Here is a 20943-nt window from a genome sequence, read left to right as displayed (position 1 = left end):
TTACATATGTTTTTTCTGACACTTTAATTACGAGTAAAATTTTGATGTTGCTTAGTTATAAAAAAATCTATTAGCTGCTAAAAAATCTGTTAAGATTATCGGAATTATATTTGTACTAAAATACAAAAAGTAGTTTGAAATTTTTTTATACATATAAAGATATTAATCAGTTGATTTAGTAAATTTCAGAAATTTCAATGATGAGTAAAAAAATTTTTTTTTTGTTTAAATAACTGTAAATAAGTGAAAATTTGAACTGTAAATAATTGAAAATTGTAAATAAGTAAATATTTGAATTTATTGTTTGAAAGTGAGACGTGTATGGAAGATTTTACCTTTTAAATCAGAAAAAGGCACCGGTATGTCATGCTGTTATTTATAACCATAAGTTATTAAAATGCTAAATACAATATTTTTCACTTATTTGGACCTAAATCGATACAAAATAATGAAAAATAAGTTAAATAAAAATTCGGCGTTAAAGAGTTAAGAATTCATAACTGCCGAACAAATCATCGAATGTTATTTTTCATCATTCCACAGTACTCCTTGTGCATTTTTATTCACATTTGTTTTTCTAATTTTTATTGCCTAGGTTTTAAATTTTTTTGCTCGGCGAAACAAACTGTAAAATTAAAATGAGTACCCAAAACAGCAGCTCCTACGATTTACATGTACCTAATTCACCTAATGTGCCAAATTTTAAAACTTTTAGGATTTTTTAAAAATGTTCTTATCTTTGCACTTAACGCTCTTGATAATATTCGTAGTATAATATTTGTTGTTTATGTAATGGCATTCAGGGAACGTTAAAGAGCATCTGTAAATGCTCTAGCTACTACAAAAAACTCTTACACGAACAAAATTTAAATTGGCCGATATGTAATTTATGATTGATAAACATTTTCAACATTGCAGATGTACTGTTTGTTCAAAGTTAGATGGTATTATTTGCAGTGTTCATTTCTTTTCTTAGGTAGAGAAGATGAAGATAATTGGGTGACTTCTTTCAGAGTCATTGCAAGTCCTGATAATAAAAATTGGCTTCCAGTTTTTGGAGAAGATGGTACAGAGGTAAGTTGAATTATTAATATCTATAAGTCGTTCAGGAAAAATTCTTGATCACCCACAGCTTGATTCTATGATAAAATCTTGAGTGTATGAAGTTCTACAGTGAATGCATTTTAAATGCTATCACTGTATATGCTAATATTAGCATCCATGGGTAAATTCCGATTTTGGTATATTGTGATTCGGAAATTCCGCCTCACGACATTTTGTCCTTTGAAAATTCTGCCTCAAAACATTTTTTCCATTAGAAATTGTGCCTCTTATTTTGTCCATAGCAAAGCCCTCGGCACGATTTTTTGTCCATAGCAAAGCCCGCGGCACGATTTTTTGTCCATAGCAAAGTTTGCAGCACGGTACTTTGTCAATAACAGTCTACGGCATGATGTTTTATTTGATATTTTATTGCATTTTTATTTGCAACATTGCGTAATGTTATACCTATGATTATTTTTTTATTATGTTTATTAAAGTTTATTTATTTCAGATTTCAAAAGTGTTCCGTGACTTAAAAAAGTAAAACACTTTTGTTTTAGATAACTCAATTCATGCTATTTGACTATTATTATAAAAATTCGTAATCAAACTTTTATACTCATATCCATGATTTCTTAATGGACAATATTATTATTCAGGTCCTTGAAGGAAATGAAGATCAAGACACACCCATACATCACTACTTCAAACAACCAATGAAAGCAAAATTCATCAAAATTATTCCAGAATCATGGCACAAATGGCCTAGTCTTAGACTGGATGTTCTTGTCTGCCCATTTGAAGAAGGTAAGATTCATGAAAAATGCCATTTTTATAACTTTTATTTTTTACTTTAACAGCGTTGTAACTATATTTTATCAAAAATGTCAACATTAAAATATTATCGTGACAGTTGAAAATTTGCTACATGTCTACATTTATTTAGTAAATATCATTAATAGTTGTTAAATATCGATATTTCTGTGTAACTGTTAAAATGTCACTGTGAAAGTTAAGTATTTGGTGAACGTTGATATTCATATAATCAGTTTAGTGAACGTCCGAAACAGTTAGGAGAGAGTCGGATAGCCCCGCTCACTTAAGGAGTATTGCTTATATTTCTGTATAATATTGAGTAATAATCAATATTTTTCTATGTTTCTATTGTTTGTTCATCTAATTAAATAATGCAAAAAGAATAAACCAAAAAAAAAATAGTTTAACTTAAAAAAATAGAAATTTAAAAAAACATGTTTTTCAGCTCTTTTCAAAATGTGTCGGGTAGCCCGGCCCAGTTACAAAAATTATGTTTTTTTGACTGTTTTTTCAGGTGTAAATGAAAATACCAATGGTATTGGTATTAAAATGAAGTTTAATCGAAACATTCAACCAATTTTTCTTAATTTCATGACTACTGTATTCAACATATTTTCAAAACTATTGTTTACCATGTGACCAGCTGCATAAATACTTGAAACTTTAAAAATAATCTTTTCTTACTATAACAATTAATGTCCGATGGCCTATTGACTTGAAAAAATATTCTATACATATGAAATTGACAGTGAGAGGGGGTGCCCAACACTCCCCTACTAAATATCCTTATTTTGCAAAGCACCGATAAAATTATTGTACTGTATGATGACATTTCTGATGGAAAGAAATTGGTTAATGAAACCAAAATATACGGTATATATGTCGTAGGCTTATTGTCTTTGCAAAGTGCCTACGTCGTTTGTTCGACTTATTTCCATTAACCTTGTAAGAGTATTGCAAAGGGTCGTCAAGGGTTTGCAAAGAACCTGCTTTTCCAATTAGCCTACGAAAAATACATCATAAATCCAATCATGGACGTTTTGGTGGAAAATTATGGCGTTATTTCACCATAAGTTGTTTTTGATTTTTCTTTCTCGCCTTTTTGACATCAAATTTTAATGTTGTGATCTGTCATATTTAGTTCTCAGCCTGACTACGCCCGGAGTTTTAGTACTCTGTCCAGAACTGTCGCATGAATCAGGCCTTGCTGTGAACTGTCCAGCGTCTTGTCCTTCAGGAACAGTTTGTGATGGCAAAGAGTGTGTGGATCCGGTCGACTGCGTCTGCGTGCATAATGGAAAAATATATCAAGTATGCCACGATCATTTTTTTGTTCCTTTCATCCATGTAGATATTGTCATCGACAACATTTTTACTGAGCCTCAGCTGGACCTCTAACTTATTTTAGTAATTGAAAGGCAAACGGATATAGTATTGCAAGACAAAAAATAAACATCATTTGCAATAACATCAGACAACTGGGCACATAGGTCATTCCCATTGATCTTATAATTCAGCTGTTGTATGAGAAATCATTGTGGTAATTGGAATGTAAATGAAATAGCATACTGGGATATCCATTTCTAGAGTTCGTGTGTCAGCGGTTTCTAATAAGGTACAACAAAATTAAAAGATGCGGAAATAAAGAACAATTTTAATGAATAATAACAAGCATATTTGGGACATATTAGAACAAAGATTGCTACGATCTGCGAAAAGTCTTTGCAGTTCAAATCAAATCATTCGAATGCTGCAATACTGGTAGGTAACGAATAATAAGGAAAACTGCCAAGTAACCAACAAGAGTGAGGGAAAAAAACTCTGTCAAATAGAGCTGTAGAGATAAATTCACACATTTCCCGAAACTTGGCGACAAAATGGATAGTGTATAGCTTTCGGCTGACGCCCCTCACAGCTAATAGACCGGTCTGTTTTCGTCTTCAAAATGAACGTTTACTATTTCCCGTAATCGCTGGTTTATAGTTAAGCTTTGATTGTGTCATCGGCTCCAGCCGATGTTCTCTCTAGAGGCAATTTGTTCCTGTAGTTTAAGGTAGTAGTTGAGTTGATACGTAGGTTAGAAAGACAAAATTAAAAGTTTACAATAACGTTTGCCAAATTAGAGTTAACAATTCAATAAAATATTTACATTAAAAGCATGAGTGATGTTGTTAACGCTTCTTTTTTTTTTACAACTTGTGTAAAAAAAATAACTAGCTCTAGTTCGTATTCTGTCCTCTTGTAGCATATCACATTTTAAAATGTCACTAAATTTGACTTCGCTGCATTATTGCACCTTATCAAAGAGTATAATCTTGATCCATGTCGATGTAGTTTTTTTTTTCAGATCAGAATGTATGGGTTTTTATTGCCCATTTTCCATAGATTTTGCATGCGTAAGTTGTTGAAATAAAAGAATGGAAGCTTTAACATTAAATTTCCTTGACTTTGTCTACAGGTTAGTGATAAAATCATCGACTTGGATTGTAGAGAATGCTTCTGCGCTCTTGGAGGCTCGTCTAAGTGTGTTGAAAAGAAGTGTCCACAGTGTTCTGAGGTAGGTCTTTATTTCTTTATTTTTGAAAAAAAAGGGCTATTCTTACAACCATCCCTCAGTTTCAATAATAAACGCAGGGTAAGTATGAGGTAAAAAGTGCATCGAATACCTGCTCTTTTAATAGTCATTCAATCAACTCGGTACATTTTTTAAAAAAAATTTCTGTAATCCAAGAGAACTCGATATTTCCAACATAATATCTGGGATTGTCTGCTGCTCTAACGCATTTCAAAGATTCTGACTCTTTCTTCGGCGACTACTCGAGTCAAAGCATGTCGTGCACGTTTAAACGATACCTCTACTTGTGATTTTTTTAACTCGTAATCATAGATGCCAACGGTTGGGTTTGACAAAATAAGTGCCAAAATAACTCATGAAATGAAATCTCCCCCTGTAACCACAAATGGTTACAAGACTTACACTTTACTATTTAATTTTTGATTTTAAAGTTTATTTACAATTATTTTGACAGCAACAACTAAACACATTTATTAGACCTGATATTTGCGCGTGAAAGTTTTTAAGCGTTGCGAAGTTAGACAAGTCCTTTTTTCCACCATTACCACTTTATATTATGGTTGCTAGTTTGGCATCAACTGTGCAATTAAACAACTGGTGAGAGAAGTTAGTTTGTAAAATGGGTAGTATGTATAATTCTGATTTGAAGAGAAGAATTAAATTATCAATGAGAAAGTTAGATTGAGTCTCTTCAAATTCACTTTTCTATTTAAAGTAACTGTAGGTAGTCATGACTAAGTTTCTTCCAATTAGAATGATGAGTCTCTTCAAATTCGATTTGAAAGTCATGTATTGTGTCATAAACAGTTTTCGTGAACCGTTATATTCTTCTTTTTTTCAGAATGAAAGATCCATCTTGAAAGAAGATTGTTCGTGCACATGTGAAGAATGCGAAGCGGGTAAAGTTCTTTGCCCGACTCACCACGAGTGCATTCCAAAGCAACGTTGGTGTGATGGAATTGAAGACTGTCACGACGATGAGCTCAACTGCACATGTAGGTTGCACCTTTTTTTAATCACCCTTTGTAGATAGAACACGGAAAATCAATACCTCTGGGGGTACTAGATTGGAGATCGTTCGTTCTCTGATTCAGGTCAAAATTACGATCTGTGGATGAATGAATGAATGGATGTATGAATGGGTCCGCCCTATAAACGGGTGCAACGTATGGTGTAGCAGAAGTCGAATTCTTGGCCATAGATGGCGCCACTGGAAAACAAGAACCAATCGCACTCCCTCTTCCTAAACAGGCTTACGTCAACAACAACATATAGAACAGGGTATGTGATTCCCCCCATTCACCACACTTTCCTCCTCGGCGCTACGATGGTTTCGGCAAATCTTGCTTTTTCCCACGTTTCAGTGAGTAGTTGCAATGCACTAACGTGGGGATAAAGCAAGATTTGCCGAAACCATAGTAACTTGAGTGGGAAAATCACATAAGCTTGAGACGCCAAAAAGAGTGTAATCATTTTTAAATCTAGAAAGTTTTACTATATCCTTATTAATTTTTCAACTTTTAAACAAACAAGTGAATAGTTTAATTTTTTAAAAATTGTACACTGCGGGTGTTCTAAAAATAAAAAAATGACCAATGATATGAAAATAAAATCAAAGGAAATGTATGTTTTGCTATTGTCACAGGAGAAGATCACACTTCTTCTCTGACAAGGATTGCACTTCTGAACAATTTGAAAAATTCATTACAAAATCTGAAAACAGATGAAATTGTTGGATGAAAAAGCCTAAGCAGTATCTTCTGCTGCATGTCTGACCATTCTAAAACATTTGCTCAAGTGTCTTTTAAGTTTGTCCTCAAATTGAGCTTCGTTCTTGCTGCACATATTTCTGCATTATTTAATATTCTTTATCTATTTGCAGTGCCATCTCCTGATAAACTAAGGAGTGTCAAAATGTTCCCACTTTTTACTCAGCCATACAATGATGTCTTCTTTCGTTTTTCTTTAAATTGTTTTTCCTTTCGTTAGCAATTTTTCGGACACCGAAAAATGAAGATATTCCAATCACGTTTATTTTTCAACAATCCATTTTGATGAGCTATGGAACTAAGTTTAGACTCATTCGCAAAATTCTGGGTTCTTCCAAAAATCTTTACAGAAAGAGTTGGACAAAAGCAACGAAGTAGTTGAGAATAAAAGCATGTAGTGAAAATCAAGATGGAACTTTAAAGCCCTTTGTGTTCAAAGCGGTGCATTTTGTTTCACGGTTAGAGTGTTCACTTTGCCTCAAAAGACTAACAAGAAAACAATCTATGGAGTAAACAGAAACTTTTGTTGATTAACTCAAGCAATAGTTCAAGCAATATTTTATCAAATTTTTCTTTGTTCATAGACAACTGACAAAGGAAGTCTGTTGCTTAGCTACCATGGTGAAACTAAAACGAGTTTGATTGAAATCAAAGAATTTTATCAAGATACTTAATAAACAAGCTAATGTCATATTTTTTCCTTTATATCTTTGATTGTTTCCTTCTTGCTTTATGAAACTTTCCATTAAAGTATTTACAATTTCTAATAAACATTTAAAATTGCGTAAACAGCTTCATTTGACCAACTTTTATGCTATTTTAATAAACTTTAAAATTTTGTTAATGTGATGATTTAAAATGTAATGTTTAATCGCTCATTTTGTTTCTGTTATATTTTAGCAACGACTATAGAAGTTACAGCAGCTCCGACAGGTAAGTTATTATGTTCCCAAACATTAAGCTTTTCTAAAAAAAATTAAAAATAATTTTAGTAGCAAAATTATTTGGTTCGAAATTCTTTACCTGATATTAGTAGTTCAATGTAAGGAAAAACTTCTAAAGTAGCAAGAGCTTAATAAATAGTTTATATAGAAGAACTGAGTGTAACAAAGAAACACATTAACATACAATAATAAATCAAACCCCAATTACTACTTGCATACATATTTAATAACAAAAACATTTAACATTTTTTTAAACATTTTACAGAAAGTAGTGGGTTACAGAATGGGCTTTAAACATTCGGCTTTCTTGAAATTTAATTTCTCAGGGTCCGATTTTGCTTAAACTTTGTAACTTACCATGTAAAATTATATTCTTTAAAATGGTGCAAAAATTGTATACCGTACAATTCAACATTTTTTTCAATACCTTGTATATCTTACAATTCAATACTTGTATAATTCAACTTAATCAGGTAAAATATAAATTTACCATCATTTTATTTTTTTTGCACATCAATATGAGTATTGGATCAAATTTTATTTAACTCTGCTTCTTTTCTCTTAATTCTGTATATAACAATTGAAGCAATTTATTTTGAGTTCAAAATTCATCAAAGCATTTTCTTTTTCTCCTTTCAGTGCCAACTACTCCTGCTCCACCAGGTAAGAATTTTTAGTCCTCGGTTACAGCTGAAAATACTTCAGAAAATGCTTAAAAGGATGAAACAAATTTGAGTTTATTAGAAGAAAGAAGCAATTACCACTCAATTGAACAATATAATACTAATAACTATATATACTAAGAATTTTTAGTCTTCGGTTACAGCTGAAAATACTTATGCAAATGCTTAAAAGGATGAAAAAATTTGAGTTTATTAAAAGAAAGAAGCAATTACCACTCAATTGAACCATATAATACTAATAACTATATATACTAAGAATTTTTAGTCCTCGGTTACAGCTGAAAATACTTATAAAAATGCTTAAAAAGATGAAAAAATTTGAGTTTATTAAAAAAAAGTAGCAATTACCACTCAATTGAACTATATACCAACTCAACTAGTCGATAAATCTGTCAGTTTAGAAGTTTTTTGTGCGCAAAAAGTATAATTTTAGATTAAACATATTTATTCATGAAACAATCACAACTAGTTAACTATTGAATCCGTTAACTTACTTTTGGTCCTTTTGAATTCAGCATAAATTAGTATATAGGAAACATTTACTTTCTTGTCTAGATAGCATTAGCAGAAGTGTGAAAAAGTAGAAAGCGTGAAACATTACTTTTCATGCATAAAATATTTTTGACTTTTTTCCGTTATCCAATTGTCCTATTGATTTTATTCGATTCATGTCGAAACATGTGCAGCAAATTATACTTTACTGCAAATTTTAATAAATAGCAAAATATACTTTAAAAAATACTAGCAAAATATACTTTTAGCAAAATGTACTTTTTTGCTTGAGGGGAATATTAGACGCATAAATTGGTATAAGTCAAAGAATGCATTTTATTCACACCATATCTATTAATTAACTTTTAGCTTCTAAAATATTCATTATTGCATCAACTTGAATTTCGTTTTATTTGCCTCAGCGTAACAACCTCATTTGCTAAAACACCTCACTTGTCTAAATAGTAAAATACTTTTTTCCTCTTTTAACAGGTTTTCCCTGTTAGTAAATTCAAGATGGTGGTTAAAGCAAATTTGCTGCAAGGGGAATTCTAGCATTCATATTTGACTTCATTTTTATTCAATTAAGTATTTGTCTAATATTTAAGCGAGGACAAAACAGAAACGATATCGACATCTGAAAAATCGCTAGTTCGGAAAACGGAATGACGAACATTAAAACCAATAGCCTGATAAAAAATTGTAGGGATTTCCAATCGTCACCTTATGATTCCTATTGGTTTTCTCCTGCAATCAAACACGTTTTAATGTTTTCAGCACCGCTTTCCTCAATTGTCATTGATGAAAATTTGATAGAATTTATTTTCCATGCTTAAATATTAATTTAAAAACACTACTTATTTTATATATTAATTTCGTTTCCGACAAGAATCCATAAAATTTAAGAGTCATCCTGATAGATTACTGTGTACCATCCTGAAAAATGAATTTTTTTTTGCACCTAGGTAAAGCAACATGCGACATGATGGGTAAACGAATCAAAACTTTTGACGGACAGGACATCACTTATGACTCTTGCAATCATGTTGTCATGAAAGACATACGTAACGGAACTTTCAACGTAACACGTAAGTACACCACTGCACAAAATTGGTTGAAGCTTAGATTAGAAACCTTTTCAGGCTATTTTTTGGAACTCTGCTGTTGCATGAATTGAAACTGTTTTAACGAATAATATGTTATCATCATAACTGTTGAGGTTTGCAACAATTATTTATGACTGTTAGGTCAAGTTTAAACTATCTTTAGTCAGTGTCTTTTCTGAAAATGGCCTTACGCTGATATATTTTATAATTAAGTGGCACTACCCGGTATACTGTGCACTGGTGTTGCTTTAATAATAATGGCCATTGCGTGGCACACTGGTGTATTTTTTAGGGTAAGTGCTACTGCCCGCGATTCCATGCACTGAAGTTGAGTTGTTTCACGATCAAGCGTCTCTGTCCGGGATTCCATGCACTGAAGTTGAGTTGTTTCACGATCAAGTGTCTCAGCCCGGGATTCCATGCACTGAAGTTGTTTCATGATTAAGTGCCACTGTCTGATATACTCTACCATACTACACTATAGTAGCGCCACGAATTGATTCATAAAGTAACTACACAGGTAAATCGCATATATGGACAAAACCAAATATTCTGCTAGAACTAACTTCACTTGTTAGAACAAATTTCACTGACATTTTTTTAAGCACTTACAGCGATATTTTTAAGGTTAAGTGCCTCTGCCCGTCATTCTGTACTGATCTACTTTTAAGGGTAAGCGCCACCTCCCGGTATACCACACTATCGTAACGCCACCAATGGACCAATAAATTAACGGCGTAAATTAATTACCAGATATACAATACAAATATACTACAAAAAGTAACTTTTTGCGTTGAAAAAAATATGTGTTTATTAAGTAAATAATAATAGAAGAAACTTGATAAAAGTGTAAAAAATATCTTTTATATTTTATAAAAGCTAAAAATTTCGCAAAATATGCCGTTGTTTAGCATTTTATTTTTCGCGTGCAACCCATTGCACTCCGATATCTACTCTAATGGGCAGCAAAAGCCCACACTCTGAATTTTAAGAATTTTCGTATTTTAATATTCAGTAATCAAAATACTTTATGATAGTCAATTATTCTATAAAAATGCTGTATTATCTATTTTAAGTGATTTATTGCAAACTGTAATTTATATAGCATTTCAAAGTTCTCTGAGGTAAATGGTCATTTAGTGATTTGAACAGTTAAGCACGATTTTTAATGCAAGAGAAAAATACTTACCTCGAATTTTGAGATTCAGCTTAAAAAAGCCATCTTGCCGCTCCTGCACAAGAAAAACCTACATATTAACTATTATTTCGTTTCTTTTTTTATATATTTTGGCTCTCAATCAATTGCAGACTGCTAACCATAAGTCGTATCTTTTAGACTATGTTAGATACAGGGAATGTATGTCATGTGGTCTATTTTTATACTCTAACACAAACTCCATTGAGAGCGCGTCAACTTTTAATAGAAATATTAGAATAGTTTCTAATGCCTGATCTTATAATTAAAATAATAAAGAAGTTAAAATAATATGCATTAAAATGGTTAAAAAATATTATCTATATGAATGTTTGATGTTTTTCATAATAAATTCAGTGTAATTTTTATTGCAAAATGCAACAAAAAAATTATGTAACGTAAGCTTAACTAAATGTTAACAGTTAGCTTTCCATATTTATTTTTTAGCTCTCTATATAAAAATATTTCTATTTGAAGGATATCCCTATGTAGCTAATGGATTTTTCTACACCCTAGGGAAACCTATAAGAGTTGCACCTATAAAAAGTGAACCAGTGCGATAATATTCAAAATGCGATAATCGTAGCAGTACTTCCATTAGGAACCATATAGAAAATACACTGTTGTCTAAAAGTTTAGCATAATTTTGCATATATGTTCAGTGTAAAAGCATGCTTAACTTTTGGACACAAGTGTATTTATTTATTTGTGGCAGTAGCTGAATTTTGATAACTTCTCCTCAAAACAATGAATTCAGGGAAGATCATAGACACTTGCTTGTTTCGGATCTATCCGATAGTCATGTACGTTCGGCACGAAAACTTTTACGCAATTAGTTCATAGCTGTTTATCTTAGATATTTTTTATTTTATTTTGTAACCGTCATTGAACAGCCGACCCAATTTTATGGGTACACAACTACTAATGTTCATCTCCGTAGCCTTGCAACTTTGAATCCAATCCAGAAGACATGGGAACTCCTGGATCGATAATTGGGAGAAATTTGGCTTCGTGGGCGACTTTTTGATGGAGCAAACCCGAATTTGCGCTACATGGAGAGGAAGACCACGAGAACCTTCCACGGTAAGCCTGACGGCAAGGGGACTCTAACCCATGATCCGTCTACCACTGAGGATATTTCACGTCAGCACTGTGGTCGGTGCAAGCCGGATGCGGAATTCGTATCGACTGGGATTCGAACCCGGTTCGCCTCATTGAAAGGCGAACGCTCTATCCCCTGAGCCATCGAGACTCAATCTTAGATATTGTTCGCTTCAAACATCGGGCATTCGATGATAAATTACCACATTTTGTCACTGAAAATCATGCAACTGCAGCTTGTTCTGTTTTGGGAGCATCGATCTTAGCCCTGCCTTACATCCAGTTTAACACTAGAAAGACGGAAAATGAATATATGCCTATATTGCCTAAAAGCAGTCAAAATGAATTGTGAATGCGTCAATAAATTTGCTTAAAATTAATTTTTAATATTTTTTATATTATTTACAGTTATGTAACAAGTTATTAGTAAATATTAACAATAAAAAAAATTATATGTTGTTCAAAAAGTCACAAAATTCTAAGAAATCGTGTCATTGTATACATCATTGTTTTTCTAATTGAAATTAAAAGCAGTCAAAATGACTTCCTTAGGCAATCTAGTGTTAAATGCTTTCATGAGATCTAGTTGAACAGTTTTCAGAAATCAGCTGTGCAATTTTTTATCGGAATTTAATGTCCTAAAACGTGGCGGGAAGTTTTAAGTCACTATCACTACTATATTTTTTGTGCCAATATCAAGCGTGTCCACTTCACACTTGATCAAATTTATATGTCTGATACAATGGTAAATAAACACTAAAAATTTTCTCCTACATTTTTTTTTATCTTAAAAGAGTTTCTATTAAACATTTTCTCAAAAGATTTCTATTTTTGTTTATTTATTTATCCTCCCTTTTCCCCAGTGCACAAAGAGTGTGGGTATACTGGAAATTGCAACCACTGGTTAGAAGTGCACAACAAGCAGCGTCATGTCAAAATTTCTTCTAACTTGGAGGTGGAAATGGACGGACACAACTACACAGCCTATGTGCTAACAAATATGAACAGGAGACAGAGAGCCAAGAACTTTCTTGTAGAGAAGATAGGAGACCAAGTCATCATCAAATCATTAGTGAAAGGTTATACTTTGGTATACGACAACAAGGGACACCTTAAAATAGAAGTAAAGTTATAATTCTAGCATTTTTACAGTCATCGTTTTTGAAGGCAAAGATGCGTAATGATACTTAGTTTGGCAATTTCACAACATATTTCCCTTTTTTAAAAAATAATGTTTCAAATGGGTCTTCTTTTTTTTGTTATAAAATATTTCATATTTTTTTCCTTATTTGATAAATTTACTTTCTAAGTAATATTTTCTAAACAGTATATACAACCTTATGAAGGCCAAACCTTGAATTACAAAGAAGTATATTTTTTACCGAAAAAGTAAGGATTCCGGCATTGTATATAATGCTATAAAAACTACATAAGAAATGCTTATACATTTTACACATTGTTTAGGTATTTTATACAAAGCCAAATATCAAAATGTAGTATGGTGATTTCATGCTTTTCCTTAATATATTAATGATTTATATCATAATGTATATTCTTAGAAAGACTGAACTAAACTCAGTGTCGCGACAGCCTATGAAGGGCCAAAATCAACTTTGCCAATCCCAGTTTTCTTGACCATGGGCTCTGAAGTGCAGGTGCAGACGTTCCGGTTAGGTGGTCAGCCGAACGCAGAAACCCCAGTGTCTAGTCCCCCAAGCATGCCTGGTACTCATTTTATGGGCTCACTAAAGGGATGAAAGGCTGAGTTAACAGTGACCGGTCCGAGGATAGATCCCCGAACCTGTGGTACGAAAGCGCAACCATTGAACCACTGCGCAGCGTTTTATTTTATAACCATCGTTGAACAATTGTTTTGGGTTTACGGCTACCAGTGTTCAACTCCGTAGCCTTGTAATTTTGAACCCAATCCTGAAGACAAGGGAACTCCTGGATCAAGTATTGGAGAAAATTTGCCTTCGATGAGGACTTTTTGGTGGAACTAATCTGCATTTGCGTTACACGGGTAGGAAAACCACAAAAACCTCCCATGGTTATCCCGACGGGGTAGGAACTTTAACCCATGATCAGTCTACCACTGAGGATATTTTACGTCAGCACTGTGATTGGTGCGAACCAGATGCGGAATTCGTATCGACAAGCCATCACTGGGATTTGAACCTGGTTCACCTCATTGGAAGGCAAATACTCTATCCCCTGAGCCACCACGGCTCACTGGATGGCATTTGTAGAAAATATAATTACAATTAGTAAGTTTAAATTTCGTTTAGCTATCTTAAACAAGTATGCCATACGTTCTTAGGCCTCCATTCTTAATTAATAAAATTGATGGAAGGAAACTAGGAAAAAATTATGTGATATTTCTTTCTCCGTGATACTCAATCATATATTTCCTATAAAGAACATTTATCGTTTTTTACTATCCCAGGTACATCATATAACTCTCATCTTTGCATACCTTGCTTAAAAATACCAGCCATTGTAGTCTATAAAAAATTTCCTACATTTCCAGCTATAAAAACACAATATGAATTTTAGGAAAGTTGTAAACATTACTTCCTCATTTACCCCCACTTATGAAATATCGTTTTTATTTACCCATAAAATGTGAACCTGCAGGTTTTTTTCTACTATTTTCCATGCCTCCGAATTTTAATTAAAATATACCAACAAAATGTTGCGCTTTAAACCGCAGTATCATTGTTAAATATTTTTGCAATGTCTTAACTGAAAAATGTAACAGATCAAAAAGTTTTTAATCTAAAATAAAACCAACTTTAATGCTAATTACTAAAGCCCGGATTTTGATTACCTTAAAAATCTCAATTAATGCCCTTAAAAAGTGCAAAATATGCCCTTAAAAAGTGCGAAAATGCCCTTAAAAATGCGAAAATTGCGCTAAAAATGCCTTATGACGTGTCTTAAATAAAGTAAAAATATTGAACTAAAACAATGTTTTACTCTTTAAAATTATTATGAGTCATTTCAAAAAATATAAAGCAATGCAATACTTGTTCTACGTTCATTAAAGCTTGGAAAATATGTTTTATATCCCAAAATAACAAAAAAAAAGGAAAATATATTGACTCCAAAACATTTTCATTTTGTATAGAAACTTAAATGAATATAACAACTTCCATCTCATAATATTACTAAATATCAGAATTACATTGGGTTATAATTTTTTTTTTTTTGATATTTTTAAATGTAAACGAGCCTCTCTTGTCTGAAAGTAAATTTTTATACCTGGAGAAGCTTTTTTCAACGTCTACTAATGTTATTGGTGCGTACTTGAAAAAGACGATCTCACTTACCGACAATTCTTCTTCAATTCGAAAAGATGTTGCTTCACCTGTTAATATCCTAGAGATTTTCTTCATTGTTTGGAAGTCAGTGTAATAATAAAAAATGATTAAAAAATAATAAAAATTGGAAAAAATTTTAAAAAAAAATAAAAAATGCTTTAAAATGCAAAATACGCCAAAAAATTTAAAGAAAAATGCCCTATAAATCTAAAAAAATGCTCTAAGGGACAAAGAATATCCAAAAATGCAAAAAAATGCATAAATCATTAATCTGGCAGTAGAATATTCAGTAAAAAATTGAGAGACAGTCTTAGACACTTAAGAGCATGTAAGAGTACCGTTCATCAGGGCTAAAGAGAATAGAAGGGCTAGTTCACTCCGCTCTTAGAGCTGAAGCTACGATTTTCCTCCTCATGACGTCACTGTGTCCACAGATCTCGGAAGCAAAGATATTATGATAACTTTGCATCTTTCTCTTTGTAAAAATAAGTTTAGACTTTTTCTGGCTATTAGCTTTCAAACTTTACGTAATTAACACATTATTTCCGTTCATAAACATAGTTCAAAAAAACTTTCTTGGCCATTATATTAAAGAAAATACCATTTTAAACTTATAAAAATGTTTTACTAGTTGGCGAAAATGACACTATAAATACTTTATTTTAAAAAGTTCAGTTTTAACTTTAATTATTAAAAAAAATGAAAGCATATATTGAAGCTTTTTTTATGTGCATATTCTTTTATAACAATAAGTTGAGTTAAATTTAGTATCCCCGATTTTAAAATATGCCGTTAATAGCAATTTGTTCATACTTAATCATTAGGAAACGTCAACCTTAAACATTAATTACTGACACAAAATAATAATTTAGGTTCATTATGACATTAGAAATTTTACAATTGCTTGTAGATATTTAAATTTACGATGATATAATTTATAGATATTTAAATTTAAGAGAATATAATTTTTTTTTTAAATCATAAATATTTAGAATAACTACATTAAAAAATATGTTATGAAATTAGGAGAATTCCAACTATATATATTTTATTTATGCTTTTTATTTGCATTTTAATTTTCCTTGACTTTATCTATTTTTTAATTTTTTTCACCTGCGTTTCTTTTTGAAGTAACGAGGCGGTTTCTATTTAGATAATGAATTTTTATAAAAGTTNCCTGTGGTACGAAAGCGCAACCATTGAACCACTGCGCAGCGTTTTATTTTATAACCATCGTTGAACAATTGTTTTGGGTTTACGGCTACCAGTGTTCAACTCCGTAGCCTTGTAATTTTGAACCCAATCCTGAAGACAAGGGAACTCCTGGATCAAGTATTGGAGAAAATTTGCCTTCGATGAGGACTTTTTGGTGGAACTAATCTGCATTTGCGTTACACGGGTACGAAAACCACAAAAACCTCCCATGGTTATCCCGACGGCGTAGGAACTTTAACCCATGATCAGTCTACCACTGAAGATATCTTACGTCAGCACTGTGGTCGGTGCGAACCAGGTGCGAAATTCGTATCGACCAGCCATCACTGGGATTCGAACCCGGTTTACCTCATTGGAAGGTAAACGTTCTATCCCCTGAGCCATCACGGCTCACTGGGAGACATTTGTAGAAAATATAATTACAATTAGTAAGTTTAAATTCCTTTAGTTAGCTTAAACAAGTATGCCATGCGTTTTTAGGCCTCCATGCTTATTTAATAAAATTGATGGAAGAAAACTAGGAAAAAATTATGTGATATTTCTTTCTCCGTGATGCTCAATCATATAACAAGTTATGGCAGGATTACGCAGTTGGAAAGTAATCCTGTCATGATTAGTCTTCATTTCAAACTTTTTGAAGAAAAATTTCATCGCATGTTATACTCTAGTTTTATCTAAATTCACTCACCAAATCGGTGATACTTCACATAGCTTTGTTGTTTTTCAAATATAAGAGCGATTTGGCTGTTTTAGAGACTAAACATTTTTTGAAGCTAAAAATTACTTTTTTTACTTTTTTATTTTCTTAGCTTTGCTTTGAATTATAATTTTTTTTCCTGGTGAAAGATCTTTGAAGCTCTTTATTGCCTCGACAGTCGTTAAGCTACTTAACGAAGATTTTGAATTACTTTGAATTGTAAAATCATTCTTTTTGTTTTTTACATTTATCTCATTAATTTAAAGGTTGAGCCTTCACTGAAAAAACGTTTGGGTGGTCTCTGTGGATTTTATTCTGGAAAACCAGAAGACGATCAAAAGAAACCAGATGACCAACTTGCTTTTACGAGTAAAGAGTTTGGCAATAGTTGGGCGTTAGAAGGTGAAGAAAAAGTATGCCATCCAGTGGTCTGCCCTCACGAAATGATGGTTAAAGCTCTTGAAGAGTGCAACAAGTTAAAGTAAGATATATTTATAAATTTCTCAACGGTTCATTAATATGTTTGTGACGTGATCGATTTGCAATGTAAAGGCTGTTTCTTATGCCATCATTACACATTCTACAACAATGCAAAAATTGTTCCCGGACATGATCAAAGATGCCACGCGTGTTTTTGATGTCTACCAAAGCTACGACAACCTACGTAACGAAATCCACCTGTAAGTCTACAAGCATGGCAAAAATTCACTTTTTATATGGCCCTATAGATAAAACCCCGCAGTTACTGAAGATCTTCGGGTCTTCAAAGCGAATAGCACCTTACAGGAGCTTAATTTCGGTAAGGCAAACCTAAACTAACCTCCGTTTTTCATCTCCTCTAAATTCAAAGCCTTTGCCAGAAAATGGTTAGATTTAGAGTTTTTCACGATTTTTGCCCTCTAAACATAATGTTTGTATCATTTTGAGGCCGTATTTCTTACCTCTGAATTTATCCGTCAAATTTTGGAACATTTGGGATAGAAGCTGCTATTAACAATGTTTGTTTATTTGTACCACGAAGCAGCTTTAACCAATGATTTAGGATTATGACTAAAAATCAGTGGTATCTCCTGCTATACATGAGCAGTGTCTTAAGCAAACGGATTTATTTAAAAGATAAAGAGGTAGTGAAGGATTATAGACTGGCGCTTTGCTTAAATCTTCACACTTTTAATTAAAATATGGCAAAAAATAATGGACGTTGTAATTTCTTTTCAGAAAAGATCCATTCGTGGCATGTGGTCAAGTACTCAACGTGGACAGTTTCGTAGAGTTCTGCATGAGTTCTACTTGCGAATGCATATTGCAGAAGAACAAAACAGCTGAAAAATGCAAATGTGATAGCTTCCAGCCATTTGTAGATGAATGCGAAGAGAAGCTGGGGCCAACTGCAGTCCGGAATTGGAGGTTGAAACATGCTTGCCGTAAGTCTACCGAAAACTTTCAGCGACATTAATTTAAAAAGTCTGATTTAAAAGAAAAAATCAGAAACGTCAGTATTTTGGATTATTCATTGTTTGAGATGCTTACATTTGTTCTATTAGCCACCTAAATAAACTGTTTAACAGATATTGGCTTATATTCGATAGTTTTACCTGGTAACCAACGGCAGCCCGAACTGCTGCCATACTTCAGTTCTGCATAAATTGGTAATTAACTGCAGCATGGCACTTTCACTTGTTGTGTTGCTGCTATTGGATACTAATATAAGCTGTTAATTGATGGATAGAAGTAGATTAACGGATTTAGTTCGTCCTCGTAAGAAGAGTAACTCTATTTCGGATTGAAACATGCTTTCCATTAGTTTTCTAAAGCTTTCTTCGGACATTTTTTAAATAAGTTTTATTCACAATTTTTATAGACATAGTTTAATTTTTTGTAATTCGCTATTTGGAAACCATTGATATTTGTTTTTATTAGCTCATTTTAACTAAAACCAATGTCATTACGGAAATAGAGAAATAAACATACTTGTCGTAGATTCATATGCCGTAAATTAAGTCTAATAAGAATTATTTTATTTGGTTACAGTGATTAAGTTACCTAATTTATTTTTAAAAGGCCTTGACTAATTAGCTATGATTGTACCTAAATGCCTATTTTTGGTTCAGGTTGGAAAAACATAATGGAACTTAACTCTTTATACAAATTAGAATTGAGAGAATCGTAGCATGTTTATCTTGGTAATGAAATATTTATTTTGGCATTTTACACACAGTGTTCCGTAACGTCCGCCCTTGACATATATTTGTGGAGTCTTTGTCAAAAATGTTGTAAAAAAGAATAAGCATAAGGGTTCGAAAATTAAAATTTAAGGAAGTATAAAACGAAACCCCTATCAAAATCTAACGAATCACTCACAATTGTAGAGCTGAAAACATGGAAACCAGTTTAGTTGCTGTATGAAGCAGAGGAGAGTTTAAACACCGAACACAAGGTAACTGATAAAACATAAGATTATTTCAATTAATAAAACTGGTTTTAATATTTTCAATTACGCTTTCCTCGCTAGTGGCTCGTTAGAATTAGTCAGAGTTTTCCCCCCTTAAATATTAATTTGCAAATGTGTATAGTTCATTCACCAGAAGTTGGCACTTGGCTCCACCTACTCGGACGCAGAGTTCATTTCAGCACGGAAGTAAGAACTTGAAAATGAGACAACCCTTAAAGCGCGAGAAACGCAAACGGTGAATTCTTTTTTAGTCACTGACCTTGCTTTATCATCTGCTATTATACCTTTCGTTACTCTAGCTAATTAAATACATTTCAAATTTAAAAACTACTGTTTTCCCAACAAAATGTCTCAATATGTACAAACTATTCACTCAAAAGAAGGAAATATCATCAAATTTATGAAATATTTAATGTTAAAAAAATGCCCATAAAGATTGCGAAATAAATATTGTTGTCATACTAGAGCCAAATAGCAACCTTGTTTAGGATAATTCACATTCTTCTTCCAAAAATGGCGAAATAGTGTCGTCAGATACCACGTGATAAAGGCGGGGCCAAGTGCCAACTCCTGGTGAACGAACTATACATTCAGTTTTGACTTCTGTTTTTAAGAAATTCTTAAATTAGAGAACGCCTTGCATAGGAAAAGATAACTTTGTGTCATTATTTCTCTAACCTAGCACTTTGCAGCATGAAATATGTCTTTAATTTGAAAAGTATGTGTTACTTTCATACTTTTCGATGAAAATAACAAACTTTTACTTATTTTGTTTACCAAGCTCTATTTCCTTCATAACCCACCTTTTAGCTTGGCGTAGCATTTCTCATTTGAACGGCCTGCAATAACAGCTTACAAGCAGTGGAGAGTCGCTCTGTTTGCGATGAAACCGTCGCCAACTTGGCGCACATTTCGGTGAACTTAAGTTACTTCGTTAACATTTCTGATCGCATAGTTTCATCTAAAAGACAGAAAAAAACGTTTTGAATTTGATGTACAGTGTTATTATTAGTTTCTATTAATTATCTTTCTTCAAATAAACTTAAAACAGATTCTGAGTGTCCTCCTACCATGGAATGGAATGATTGTGGACCCTCATGCCAACTGACATGTGACATATCTTCCGAAGATTCTCTGACCGAGTGTTCTGAGAAGTGTGTTTCGGGGTGCTTCTGTCCCCCAGGAACTGTTCTAAATGAAGACACTTGCATTCCACCAGACCAATGTGCCGACAGTAACTATTATTATGATATTATAATAATTAAAGACTATTTCGAATGGTTTATTTAATTAATTTTAATTTTTAATATTTTATTTCAATATTTATTTCATATTTTATTTTTGCATTTCATTTTATTTTTATTTAATTTTACAATTTTATTTTTGTTTACTTTTTTCCCAATTTTATACTTTTTTTTTAATATTTTATTTTATTTTATCTTATGAAAGCATGCTTTACCACGGTCGAAATACTTCTTGGGCGAAAATATAAAATTTAGTAATATAAAATTTAATATAAAATTCAGTAATA

The 20943-nt window shown here is 32.4% G+C and overlaps 1 protein-coding gene across 1 annotated transcript in view; it reads left to right on the top strand.

Moving 5' to 3' along the window:
- LOC107439698 (uncharacterized) overlaps positions 1–20943 on the top strand; it is a 296584-nt gene that overhangs the window by 245465 nt on the left and 30176 nt on the right. Inside the window, exons 87-98 of the mRNA XM_071184208.1 lie at positions 977–1074; positions 1704–1851; positions 3002–3171; positions 4319–4417; positions 5277–5430; positions 7105–7137; positions 7788–7811; positions 9289–9411; positions 12589–12848; positions 17227–17441; positions 18179–18384; positions 20464–20646. Coding sequence (XP_071040309.1) covers positions 977–1074; positions 1704–1851; positions 3002–3171; positions 4319–4417; positions 5277–5430; positions 7105–7137; positions 7788–7811; positions 9289–9411; positions 12589–12848; positions 17227–17441; positions 18179–18384; positions 20464–20646 — 1713 coding nt within the window. The remainder of the gene's footprint in view (positions 1–976; positions 1075–1703; positions 1852–3001; positions 3172–4318; positions 4418–5276; positions 5431–7104; positions 7138–7787; positions 7812–9288; positions 9412–12588; positions 12849–17226; positions 17442–18178; positions 18385–20463; positions 20647–20943) is intronic.

This window comes from Parasteatoda tepidariorum, chromosome 8, assembly GCF_043381705.1.
Source record: "Parasteatoda tepidariorum isolate YZ-2023 chromosome 8, CAS_Ptep_4.0, whole genome shotgun sequence".
NCBI lineage: Eukaryota > Metazoa > Arthropoda > Arachnida > Araneae > Theridiidae > Parasteatoda > Parasteatoda tepidariorum.
This window is presented reverse-complemented; position numbering and strand designations above follow the sequence as displayed.